This window comes from Abrus precatorius, unplaced genomic scaffold (assembly GCF_003935025.1).
Source record: "Abrus precatorius isolate BTA unplaced genomic scaffold, Abrus_2018 Scaffold11, whole genome shotgun sequence".
In the NCBI taxonomy this organism is placed as follows: domain Eukaryota; kingdom Viridiplantae; phylum Streptophyta; class Magnoliopsida; order Fabales; family Fabaceae; genus Abrus; species Abrus precatorius.
The window spans coordinates 16,640,175-16,654,332 of NW_020874303.1; the positions used below are offsets into that span (position 1 = coordinate 16,640,175).

Below are 14,158 nucleotides of genomic sequence, written 5' to 3' on the forward strand. Positions count from 1 at the left end.
AAGGACTTAAGTATGAAAAAAGGAAGAAGGTTAAATACAAAGGTTGAAGAGAAAGTGTTATGTATAATAATAAGAAGAGAAAATTGAAATAAAAAAACTAACATAATTCATTTAAATGAATTTGTAAAATTCACTTAAGCTAAAAAAAATTCACTTCAGTTAATTTTGTATAATTTTTTTTTGTCATTTTTTATATTTTTGCTTAAGTGGGTCAATTTTCGCTTAAGAGAAAATGAAACTAAATGTCCAATTCCTACGTTAATTGCACTGAATTCGTATCCTAGTAAGACACTATTTTAAATACATTTTTATGATTAGTTTATTTTTTAGAAAATTAAAATTTCATAATTTGTTTTCTAAAGTTATTTTCACTTATAAAAAATATGTTTAAATAAATGAGTATATTGGTAATGTTTCAATACAAACAAAAGATTGTTGAATATTTGAGTTTGATAGATTTGACTAAGACTGGCATGTGAACGTTGTAATTGGATTGTCTTTGTATATGTTATGCTTCCGTGTGCAGGAACCTCTCCTTTGGGTCTAATACTTGAAGAATCATCAGATATTTTCATTTTAAATATTTATAAATATATCTTTCTTTTCTTACTGTATATACTCTTAATTCTTACAATTAATAAATCTATAATTCGATAAAAGATTACGTAATATGAAATTAAAATTTATAATAATCAATTATTTTACATTAGATTTATCGATAAGGAACTCATCAATCTACTTGAATGCTAAGATTTTCCTGTAATATAACATCAATCTACTTTTTTGTCAAGAAAAAAACATCATTCTTTAAAATACGCAAGAGAATGTATAACAAAACATTTTTAGGTACATTTTATTGTGAAATTAACTCTCTCTATTTATTATATTTACTACATTTATCTTTAATGTTAATAATTATGTACTGTCAAAGTCTAACATGCTTGATAGATACTTATGTTATTTAAATATGTAAATTATAATTTATTTTTTTAATAAGCAATCCGAATTTTTACTTCATTTTTTTACTATCAAGTAAGAAATATCCTTGGTATGAATAAAAAACTTGAATGATTTTAAATATTATGTCCATTATTATATAAAATAAAATATTTATCCCTGCAATGTACACTAGTTTAAGTTTTGTTATATCTTTTTATATTTTTTATTATTTTATAAAAATATGTGTTAAATAAAAATATGTATTTATTATATATATATATATATATATATATATATAAGAACATATTTTTTCGTGCTAATATAAGTCTAAATATTTTTATACTTAATTTGAGTCTTTTATTTAACTTACATTTAATTAATTATAATTTATTATTTTATTTATTATTAAATATAAATTAAATAAAAAACTCAGATGAAATGTAAAAATATTTAAAATTAGATTAGTGTAAGAAAATTCTTTTCCAAATTCAATATTTGGAAGAGTGAGGGCCATCACCGCTCAGCAGCCTTTGTCTTACCTGCCAGTTTGAAGAAAAAATTCCATGTTGAGTTAAATCACTATTTGGGATGGTTGAAGCCTTCAAGGAACTCAAATTTCAGTGAAGAAAAACAAATATCAACAAAGGAAAGGTATAGAAATGGAGAGGAATTTGTCCTTATTTTCTATATTATGAAATCATTGCCTTCATGAACATAAATTTAGCACAAAAATTATAATTACTAATATTAAATACATAATATTAAGTATCCTATTTGTTCCTCAGATAATTGAAGTGCCTTCAATTGAGGGCATGGAAATGGATGCATAAAATGATAAAAGGATAAAGGTATATATGCTGGTTATCAAATTTCAGCCACTCATACGCGAAAGATATCCTACATACACGTCTGCCCTCAATAAGCTTCTCTGATTAGCTTTAAGTAAACGTGCGTTTAGACGATTTTGACTCAAAACCAAATGCACTATCAATTGTCAAAGAAATGGAAAGGCTGCAAGAAAAATCCAAGGGGTCTCTCTTGTTAAACCATTCAGATTATCACTATAATGTTATTTGTAGCCAAGAAAGTGACTTCGTTATTTGTTAAAAGCAATTTTTTATCTGATACTGGTGTCATCTTTCTATACTGTTATTAATTAGTATTTGATAACACTGATTAAGGAATTAATAATTTTTTATTATTAATTATCATAGATATACGTTAATGATACTTTTAAATAATTTTTTATTATTAATTCCTTTACATTTTTCTTTCTTTTCCATGTTATGTACTATAATTATTTTGCATTTTCCCACACACACATATCTTTTTCGCAACAATATTTTAATTTGATAGTGAAATTATTGAATGAATGGTTTAAGTGCGAAATATTTTATTTAATTTTTAATAAAATCCTAAAGTCACATTATGTATGGAAAAACAAAATAAAAAAAAAAAAACTAGCTTCACTGTATTGTGAATGTTCTTAATTTAAATATGATTATCCTTAATGGAAGATACATGTCATTTAAGAAAGAATCATATTTATTTATTTTTTCTATGGAATTGGATAAAAAACTGGTTGAGTAATTATAAAATAAAAAACATTTAATTAATTTAAAATTTAAAGAATTAATTTGATTTAATTCTTTTTCGTTTTAACTTCTTAATCAGTGTTAAGAGTTTCCTTGGTATTTGTCTTAAATTTTGCTTGTGCATGCTTGAGTGGGCGACAATGAGGTCAAAACTGAATTTAGAACTCCTAATGATATTCAAAGATTACAGCTATAAGGAAACAAATATGGCAGTGGCATAGCAACAATGAGACCCCACAAAGTCATTAAACACTTTTTAGTCTTTATAATTATCATTATTATTATTTTGTTACAACCACTTGTATTATGAATATAATTATTCAGGGTCTAACTCTGCTTTGGGTCCTCAGTCCACTTGGATCTTAGCAGTTTGAGCAGCATTCTTGCCTTTGATTTTGTTGTGTTATTACACTGACTCTGCAAAAGCAATAGCAACTGAGTCAAAATTCCAGCCCCAATGGCTTCCTCTCTTGCACGCCCAAGATCACCACAAACAGTTAAAAGTACCTCAACAGCACTCTCACTACACTCTTGATCAGATACCCTGAAAACCATATTCACCAAAGTTTCAATACCTTTTGGATGATTCACCAATGCTTCTCTAGCACTTTCCAACTCCACAAGTTTCTCTACTATTCTCATACCAAGTGGTGCTAAGTTTCTTCTTTCACAACACGATGAAATGTATTTTATGATCCCGTTTATTGCTCCTCCTCTCACTAGACTCTCTCTGTTAGACTGCAATGAACATAGCGCTGATATGCCCTTAATTGCATCCTCAGAAATCTCGCAATTTTGGCTAACAATTTGAACAATCTCATGCACTATTTCGTGAGAGTTTCCAAGAATAGAACATAGTTCTTCTGTTTGAGATGATGATGATGCTGATTCTATAAAATGGCACAAACTAGTCTTAACCGAGCTAGTGCCCTTTTCAAATAATAACAGGAATGTGGCTAATTTAGACTCATCTTTGATCATATTTAGAGGCTCGAAACTACCAAGAGGCAACAATTTTAGAATGCAGCGAAGTGCTAGCTCTATGAAGTTCATGTGAGTTTCTGCTCTTCCAAAAACTAGTTCCAAAAGCAGTGGTAAGAAATCCAATTGTAGGAAGCATGATTTCTTAAAAGAACAATACTCATCAGATAAGAGAATGATTTTTTCAAGTGCTTGGAGCTTGTTTCCTAAGGTGGTCTCATGAGATTCAAGGGTGAGTTTGATAGAAGCTAGAGAATCAACAGTTGCGGCTGCAGAGTCACAAGGGTCAAATTGAGGACCAAGTTGAAGCCACTGATTGATCAAGTGGCGAAGAGTGTTATTGGGAACAATGGTTGGATCATGAAGCTTCTGCATTGTGACAGGGCATGTGAGGTTACCTGCGGCCAACCATTTTTCTATGTTTGATCTGTCATAGGTTTGGCCTGTGCATAAAGTAACAGGATCTTCCAACAAGTCTAAACTGATGGGGCATCTGAATAAGTGGGGGATTGTGTTTTGAGATTTGTTCATGGAATGAAGATGAAGATAAGATTCCCAAGAACAAAAGAAGAAAACAGTTATTAGAATTTATGTCGCTAATGGAACTTCAAAGTGACAAAAAAACAACAAAGTGGGATCTCAAGATATGATGTCTTATAGTTTGAGGCTTTTGGTGTTGGCAATAGAAGACATGCATTTTACTTTAAAGCAGCCACAAAGATGGTGTGAGAAAGTAACAAACTTTTTTAATTTCCTCTTTTAGCTTCTAAAGCCTTGAGAGATAGAGAGATGCAAGAAACTTGGAAGTAGTGACTCAATTATAAATGAGATGGGTGAGTAAGAATGAGACATGAACCATAAAATATTGCTATTTGCATCCAGAGGAAGTAACGGACAAAGAGAGAAAAGTTACGAAGTTGAGGACTCACATGAATTCCATATAGCAGAAAAGAGTGGTGGAAGGATGGGAAGTTTCTGTTAGTCTGCAATTCTTCGCTATTGACAGGACAGTGGAGAAAGGAAAAGAGCAAAAGAACAAATCTTTGATGGCAAAAACAGAAAGGAACAGCCACAGACACTGAGGCCAAAAAATGGATAATGAATATAATGAAAGAAAGTGGAATAGCAACTAATATTATAGAATAATTGTGAGTATGGTCCCCACCCTCAGCATCTTCTTTATCAATCCAGTCAAACCAAAACACTCTTGGCCCCTCACCTCAAAAATAATATCCACTCAAACTGACCAACCAAGAGGGAAAAATGGTTGTTTATGTCTTTCAAGTTTGAATCCACCTATAATTACAAACTAAAGGACCAAATTGTGGCTTTCGTTTTCTTTTGCTTTTAGCTTGTGTTGGGCTACACCAAAATAGAGGGAAAGCAAGGAGAGGAGGAGGGGCTAATGCCCCATTATCATCTGTCTCATCTTATTAATTATATTTAATTTAAATTTGTTTTGATGAATTTGATTTTGAAAATAGAGTTTAGTATATTTTGAGAATACATTGGAGTTATATTTTGATTTACTCTATTTTTGATCTAATGTTCTATATTTTTAAGGAAAGTATTTTTTTTAATAATTATGACTTAATAATATTTTATATAACTTGATATTATATTTGTTTTGAAATATATACGATAAAATATATTTTATTTTAATATTTTACTTTTTATAATTTAATAATTTCCGTAAATAATACTAAAAATTAATATATTATAATAACAAATAAAATTGACTCGATCTCAGTTCATCTATTATTAAGTCTGATTAAATTAAATTCGAATTAAATAATTGCCCCTATCAAAACTTTAAACTGAATAAAGACAAAAATAAATTAGTTCCAACTCTAAGCATCAATTGTGGGCAACAAATGAGACAGCCGTTTACTCAAGTCATCCACCGCTGTGTAAGATTATGATGTTATGATGTAGTTAACACGTTTAATGAAAAGGCTTTTTAAACAAACGATGCATTATGATTGAGTCATCGTGACTCCTTTGCAGCATAGCGAGAGCTGATTTTTATGTTTTTGTGACATATTCAAATGTAAAATTAAGCTAAAGGTATTTTATACTAAATGACTCCAAAGTGAAACTATTGAGGATATTTGGAAGTGGGTCACTATAATTTGTGATACATCTGGGATACGCACCCTCAGATACACAATTTTGTGGTACCGTGTTTCTCTCTCAACCACACTTATAGGCCTTTCAATTGGACCAAAGATATGACACAATGAAGATATGTTCAAAAATGGCTTCATGAATATCTTAGGGATGTATCTGACTATATCTTTTCTAAGTCTAATTATTGTAATTTCACATTATTATTATAACAGGAAATTAGAATTTTTTCAAAATAATTGTTCACAATTTTCTTTTGGAGGATATAGTCTATTATATGGATCAGGATCCCCTCATGTTCAAAATTGAACATGAGGGTCATGTTGGTGTATTTTTGTAATTTTGCTTAAGCGAAATTTTGTTCGCTTAAGCGAGCGTACAAAAATATACCAACATGACTCTCATGTTTGATTTTGAATATAAGGGGATCTTTTTTTTCTATAGGACCATTGCTCATGTGGGCTATGTCACTTAACATATTGCCATAGGTGGGTATCTTAGACTGTTTCTGTAGCTTTAGGCCTTTTCTTTTTGCCAGGCCCATTGAACAGTAATTCAGTTACCTAAAATGTGATAATAGTTCAACAAATGTTTAGGCATTCCAAATATGAAATTCTATTTACCTTAAAATAATCTCAAAGAATCGTTCATCTGATAGCGCACAGCCAACCAATGAACCTTCAATTGTATCTTAAACTGACCTGCATCGTGTACAGACAACAGACTGATCTGCACCAAAACGTACCTAAGCCACAACCTAGTCGGCGCTACAAAACACAAATACTAGATATTTGTTAAATTCCTCAAATTTGGGGAAGATGTTTTGGTCGTCTATTTTTCATCAATCATCATGGCAGTTTGCAATGGATTTTGGTTTATAACTGTAAGCTGCGAGAAACTGGGATTATAAAGAAAAACAAGCCATCCAGAGGTATAAATCCAAGCAATTATGCATCAAAATAGAAATTACAAGACAGAGATGAAATTGGAGGTCTTTATAATGTTGATAAGTACGATTAACAGTAATCATGTACTGTCCAATTTGTTCATTAAGTTTCCTTTCTTTTTTATGTTACAGTGGAGGTGCAAGCACTTGGATCAGGGGATATGGTTGCCCTGGTGGAGGATTCACCTCTCACCAAATCTTAATGAGTTGCAATTGTCATCATATTTTGCAATACATTTCTTGTGTCTGTTCAATTTTTAAAAAAGTCAAAGTAATTTAAAAGAAGATCAATTTATGAAGTAACTAGGAAGTGTTTTAACTTAGTGTGTGTTGCTGACATTTCTCTAGTTGGAATTGATAGGAAATTAGACCAGAAGCAGAAGAAAAGGTGGAATAAACAGTTATATCTCCTCTGCCATATGATACCAGCGGAAGAAGGGTTAAAATGTGTAAAGATAGATGAGCAATACTATACAAATGCAATTAGCTTATACAATATGGAGAGTGCTTGATGCTCTCCTCTGTTTCACACTCATCATTTCTTGCACTTGGGCTCCCTTTGAATGTTGAATTTGTTTTGCTCTTAGGATGGTTGGGGGCGTTATATGGTACAGTTTGGATTGGAAATTGTGGCCTAATTGCACTTTATCTATTTGGTGGTTGGAATGCAGTAGTTGTTGGTTGAACAAGTATTGTCCCTTTTGCAGCTACCTTTGAACAGGGAATTTAAAAGAAAAGAAAAAATTCCTAACTGATCACGTTACAGGACCTTGGTTCAAAAGGAAAACAACCACATAAGCAATTGTTCAGCTTCATATCATATTATCATATAAATACATATACAAGTATATAGGTTTTGCAAACACCGGTGTCTGATCACAGCAACTTTGGAGTCGTTACAGATGCTTTTTATTTACACTCGTTGGATTTACATTACATGCAGGTAAAGCTCAGTTGAACTAATTGTTAACCAAAATTGTAATTATATTAAATTTCTATGAAACAGTGAAACACGAGTTGAAAGATCACTATATATACAAAATCCTGCATCAAACTCTCATACTTTGGGGCGGGCAAGGACACTAGTAGATGCTAAATGAAATGCATTTTACAAACATAAATCAAAGTTCAAATCGAATCTTCGTGATTTTTTAAATCTTCCAATGTTAAAGGCATAATAATCAATAAAATGCAATTTTTTTTATCACGGAAAAGTGAATAAAGAAAACAATAATATTTTACTACATAATTGCGAAAGAAAATTGAAGGGTGAAAATTTTATAGTTGAATCACTAATTTATCATATCAGTTAATCACAGACATTTTTATGTAAATATATTATAAAAACTTTTTACTGACTGCATTAAAGATAGCAAATGGAAAAAAAAATGAGAATCCTTTCAATTATATGACAAAACCAAAACTCTTGAAATAATTACACACCCTATAGTATGCAATAAGATTATAAAATATGTAGTTCTAGAATATGCACTCGGTGATCCCACTTCCTTTATGACATCGTTTACGTGATGTGGCTTTTTAATTTAGAAAATGTTGCATGTACAAGGACACATTCTTAGGTGCTTTATTCATATTTTAAATATATTATAGTATGCGTACTTACAGAAAAAAAAAAAAAGAGATAAATGAAAATATAATATATAATATTTTTTAATTGTTGAAATAACACAACCTTTTCAATTTATTCCTCAATGAACTACCCATCGTGGAGTTGATTTTGTTTCCACTCTTTTGGGGCATACTTTGGAGATAACCTATGGGAAAGAGAAAACAACTCAATCACAATGGTGTACTGCTGCATTAGATATTAACAATAAGATGACCCCATACTAACATATAGGTCGTACGTAGACATGATAGGTAAAATTGTGTTCTCATCGACATGCAGCCATGGGCATAAGTTATGTCTAAAGAGAAAAAGTTCTGATTTCATAGGCCCCTTGACGCAACAGAAGCTTTATTTTTTCCATTCCTTGTTGGATCATTGGTGATAATGTGGCAATCACATGATGGCTACATTTCCTCTTGCACTGTCATCTACATCTACCCACTACATCTCAACCTTCTAATCCTACAATAATTCACATACCATAGGCCATAAATAACAAGCTAACTCACTAACAAATCACGTCCAACAATGGCTGCAATGGTCTGGGTATTGGCTTTAGCTAGCCTTTGCTCTCCGCTAGCCTCAATCAATGCCCAAGGACCAGCAGGTGCACCTTCCAAATTGCCAACTTCAACCCCTTCAGCACCATCTACATTGCCAACCACAAACCCAGTTGCACCCTCCACATTGCCAAGCGCAACCACAGCTGCACCATCAAAGTTGCCAAGCACAACCACAGTTGCACCCTCTACATTGCCAACCACAACTCCAACTGCACCCTCCACATTGCCAACAGCAACTTCCCCCTCTTCTGGCACACCATCAGTAGCCAAACAACCACCAATTGTGGCTACAAGCCCTGCCACCTCAAAGAAACCACCAGCAGCATCTTCTCCCACTACTACTACCAACCCACCCACAGCAACCACAACCACAGCTGCACCCTCCAACTTGCCAAATGCAGCTTCCCCCACTTCTACCATAAAACCACCCATTGTGACGACAACCCCTCTTCCCTCAAGGAAGCCACTAATAGCAACCTCTCCCACTTCCACCACTCAGTCGCCTGTCAAATCACCACTTCCCAAGGTTGCATCTCCAACCTCATCTTCTCCTGTGAAATCACCACTTCCTAAGGTTTCTTCTCCAACAACATCTGCTCCTATGAAATCACCAGTTCCCAAGGTCGCATCTCCAACGTCATCTGCTCCTATAAAATCAACAGTTCCAAAGGTTTCATCTCCAACATCATCTGATCCTGTTAAATCACCACTTCCTAAGGTAGCTTCTCCAACATCTGCTCCTGTGAAATCAACAGTTCCTAAGGTTTCATCTCCAACAACTGCTCCTGTGAAATCACCAGTTCCCAAAGTTACATCTCCAGCATCTGCTCCTGTGAAAGTACCTGTTCCCAAAGTGACAACTCCAACATCTGCTCCTGTTAAATTACCAGTTCCTAAAGTTACAACTCCAACATCTGCTCCTGTTAAATTACCTGATCCCAAGCCACCAACATCTACTCCAGTGAAATCACCTGTTCCCAAAACTACACCACCAAAACTTGCTCCTATGAAGCCACCTGTTCCCAAGGTTGCACCAGCATTAAGTCCAAAACCCCCAGCCCCCAAAATCCCACCACCACAACCCCCCAAAAAAGCACCTATTCCACTACCACCAGCTGTTCCCCCACCATTGCCACTACCACCGGCTGATTCACCACCACCGCTGCCTCCTCCAAAAGTATCCCCAACACCAGCCAAAGCACCGACACCAGCCAAAGAAACACCAACACCAGCACCTGCACACAAAAAGAAATCACCAAAACCATCACCTGTTCCTTCACCCCTAAGTGACACGCCAACACCTGCACCAACGCCAGCAATAGAAACACCAACACCAGCACCAGCACCTGAAGATGACACCCCAGAACCACCACCCCACAGGCACAGGAGAAAAGGACACAAGCACAAGCGCAAGCACAAGAGACACCATGCACTATCTCTTGCTCCGGCGCCCACTATTATTCGGAGGAGTCCCCCAGCACCACTTGCTGATGACATTAGTACAACCGATTCAGAAGAGACACCATCACCAGCACCAAGTCCTAATGCGGTAATATTATCTTTGACCGCTTAAATTTATTTATATTACCATAGTAATATTATATGCATTACAGCGTTAACTTCTGGGAAAACCCTGTACTAGAACGAACATGACATATATATACATTACCGTCACTATATTCCATCTAATAAATTAAGCATTTAGGAAGATTAACTAAATTCTTCATATGGTATCAAGCCTTTTAAACCAAGTGATCTTCCCACCATTCATGTAAATCTAAATTCTAAACAACTTTGAATTTCAAATTAAGCCAAAATAAGACAGTGTATTGTTATGCTTCAAAGTAAATTTGTACATGAGAACTTCTTATTTATAAAGCCATTCATACGCTAAGCTAGTTGTTTTCTAATGTGAGTTCTTACAATTTTAACCAAATCTCTTTTTGTTTACAGAATGGAGCACAATCATACCATAGGCAAGGGAAAAATATATGGTCAAGTATTGGATTCGCTATGGCCATTTTGTTATATGTCATCACTTGACACTTGCAACAGCCGCTATAGAAGTCCCATATGACAACCATGGATTCACCCTAAACGGTTATTTGGTTTGCAAAACATATAAAATCATTTAATTTGTGCGCAACTGAATAATGAACAATTGTGCTCATATATTCTTAATTTTTTTATTTCGTTATTTCTTTGCATTGAGATCTTTGCTAAAATATATTAAGGATACAAGTTTTTGAATTATTGGAACGATCAGGAACTGCCATGCATAATGTACACATATACGTAAAATTAAAATTGATCAATTTCTGAATGCGAGTTTATTTTCTCCAAAAAATTGTACTTCATGACAATTCCGAGAATGTACATACACAATACAATCATGAACATCCAATTGCTTAAAATAGAGTATTGTACGTAAGTATAGCATTAAATTACGTAATACCTGTGTTACAAATGTAACTACGTACGAGTGCGTTATTAAAAACTATAGCCATCATCAATATGGTTTTTTGAAAGAAAAGTACAGATTTAGCAATAACAAGAAAAGGCAACAGCAGCACTAATTACAAGCCAACCGGATAGACCATGAATATTTTGACACGAATATAATTATTTCAGGGTTTTACCCGTTTCGTCAATCTTCATCTTTTAGAACTCCTTGAAAACATGAAGTGCGGTGCCCACTTATGTTTTTTATAATTAATAAAGTCAAAACTTAAATAAAAAGGTAGGCAGCCGGAATTTATTCTATTTTCATTTTTATTAGACAAAAGTTTTACTGATCTAAGCGTTCTTTATTGTAATAATATTTCACAAATTAACGATCAGAATAATTTTATCTGTATAAAAATATTATCATTTGTTCCTAATCCATGTATATATATACATATAATTACGATCATATGATACCATGTAAGGGTCTTCACAAATTAGATCAATGCGATTTTAGTTTTCTTCCTTAAGTAATATAGTTTTTCATCCAGTTCTTTAGCACACTTTTAATTATTAATTAAAATTTATTAAAAATTACATTATCCTCACTCTTTCTATTTTTTAAATTAATATTTTTTTCTCATACTATCATAATTTTTAATAAAATTTTGTTAAAAATAATGTATTAGAAAATATTATATTAGCTGTCCTCAACTTTTAATTGTATAATTTTAGATTTATTTTTTTTAAATGTAATAATATGATCCTTCTATTACATTTTCATTCAAAATTTAACATAACATGATTATGTCAATAACTTTAAATTGAGTTGGCAAGTAAGTATGTTATACATTCTTTCAGCATTATTTTGAATTAAAAAAAAATTAAGAGAATGTTTTGAACACCTTGTTGAAACTTTAATAGAAGAAAACAAGAAAGAAATAGAATCTCATGTATATCACATGTGACATTTCTTCGAAATTTTATTCAATTATGCTTAAATTCAAGAATGCATAAGTTATTATTAATATCATCAGATTTTATTAAACTTAGATGAATATGTATTAGAAGAACCGAATTATTAAAATGAGAAAATTCAAAACTAAAATAGCACAATTGAATGTAAGGGAACTAAAACAGTGCACAAATTGTACAGTTATGGAACTAAAGGCACTAGAATTAAACCTAATATAATATAGTAAGGATCTCATGTTCACAAAATATTTTTGTTAAAAATATACAAAAATAAATTATTTTTTAGAAAATTAAATAAATTGATATAATTTTATATATTTTAATGAAAAATATAAAAGACAGGCCTTTAAAAATTTTAATATTTTTTGCTATTAAATTTTTTAATATTTTAAAATATAAAAAAGGAACATTTTAATTTAAGTAACATGTTAACATCAGCTGACTGATTTTAAACAATTACAAGTGTACGATTTTAGTATTAAGAAAAAAAAAGAATATAAAGGTGGAATAAATATTTTAAAAAAAGTTTATTACTTTTAAATACTTAAAGTTAATTTTAAAGAATGATGTTAAAAAATGTTAAGGGTCACTATCCAATGTCCTAAGAATATTAATTAATTTAATAAATTAATAAATAATAATTTATTTAAAATTATATAAAAATGCAATAAAAACTGCAAGACTGAATGCATTCTTGCATTACAAATAACAGGTCGATGGATCGCCACAACGTTTGAGTTGTTGCACACCTTTTTTATTTACACTCGTTGGATTTACCAAAAATCAGCTGAATTAATTCTTAACTAAAATTATAATTATATTTCAAAGAAACAGTGATACTTGTTCATAGCATGACCAATAGATCGATGCCAGTAAATTGAAATGGAAAAGCAAAGTTCAATCTGAAACCAAACAAATGGAAATAAAAATTTTAGAATATCTTTTGAATTATATAGTTCTAGATTATAAAATTTTGGGTCACATCAACGAGGGTTAAGAGGTGGAAGAGGAAGAGGAAGAAGGAACAAAGATAAATCAATATGTCAAGTTTATGATAAGGCTGGACACAGCTACTCATTGCTTCTACCATTTTGATAAATTTTATATGGAGCATTCTGAGGAAAAGGCAGAAAAACATAATGCTTTCATTGCATCACCTAACTCAGTTCAAAATTTCAATTGATACTTTGACAGTGGTGCTTCAAATCATGTCACTCATGATTTTGATCAGCTTCAAGAATATGTTGAACATGATGGTAAGCAGAATCTGATGGTTGATAATGGTGATAAATTAAGTATCTTAGCCTTTGGTACTGCCACTGTGAATACTAGGCAAAAACAACTTAATTTGCATGACATTCTCTATGTGCCTAACATCACAAAGAATTTGTTTATTATTTCTAGACTTGCTGTAACACCTTAAATTTAATTTTCAATAAATAAGAACTTTTGCAAATTTTTTAAATAATAAAATTTCCATTTTAATTCAAGTTTCATCAACCATTTCAAATAAAGAAAGGGGTTATAAATTATATCAAACAGTCGCTACAGGACTTATTCTAATACAATAATTTTCTAAAATAATGTCCTAAGTTCTATAGCAGTTCCATCCACCCCTTTACTGAGTCTGGTGCTGATCGTCTTGATTACATGAAAAATGAATGTAAGAGTGAGTACTTTATACTACCCAAAACACATAGTCAACATAGAGTCTCACATCGAGAACATTTTTCAATACATTAACCAAGAACAACACAAGCAGCATTTCACATCTATAAGTATAATTCATAAACCCAATGCATATGCACGCCAGCCACATTCACTGCAGCACTATGATCATAGATTTATACCATGAATGGTCGCTGGTTACCCCTGCCTCACGGATACAACGTGGGTAGTCACGGGTCGCTCAGCAAAGGTAATGGTCATAAGTCTAATCAAGAAGAGAGTGTGTGGC

The 14,158-nt window shown here is 32.2% G+C and overlaps 2 protein-coding genes across 3 annotated transcripts in view; one reads left to right on the plus strand and one right to left on the minus strand.

Moving 5' to 3' along the window:
• Nucleotides 1–2,861: 2,861 nt before the first annotated feature.
• On the minus strand, nucleotides 2,862–4,046 carry LOC113855697 (U-box domain-containing protein 26-like). Its single transcript, XM_027487328.1, has one exon. It carries the CDS (start codon nucleotides 4,044–4,046, stop codon nucleotides 2,862–2,864), a length of 1,185 nt encoding a protein of 394 aa, XP_027343129.1.
• A 4,669-nt stretch (nucleotides 4,047–8,715) lies between these two features.
• Nucleotides 8,716–14,158, plus strand: part of LOC113853724 (proline-rich extensin-like protein EPR1) — a 35,155-nt gene continuing 29,712 nt past the window's right edge. Inside the window, exons 1-2 of one of the 2 annotated variants that reach the window (XM_027484286.1) lie at nucleotides 8,716–10,330; nucleotides 10,735–11,054. In XM_027484286.1, the coding sequence (XP_027340087.1) occupies nucleotides 8,747–10,330; nucleotides 10,735–10,824 (1,674 nt within the window). In that variant the 5' untranslated portion in view covers nucleotides 8,716–8,746 and the 3' untranslated portion in view covers nucleotides 10,825–11,054. Of the gene's footprint in view, nucleotides 10,331–10,734; nucleotides 11,055–14,158 lie in introns of those variants that run through there. The other variant, XM_027484285.1, reaches the window with a different exon arrangement.

What these genes read in the sequence shown, in the direction of transcription:
- LOC113855697 (XM_027487328.1), bottom strand. Translation starts at nt 4,046, where the DNA reads ATGAACAAATCTCAAAACACAATCCCCCACTTATTCAGATGCCCCATC.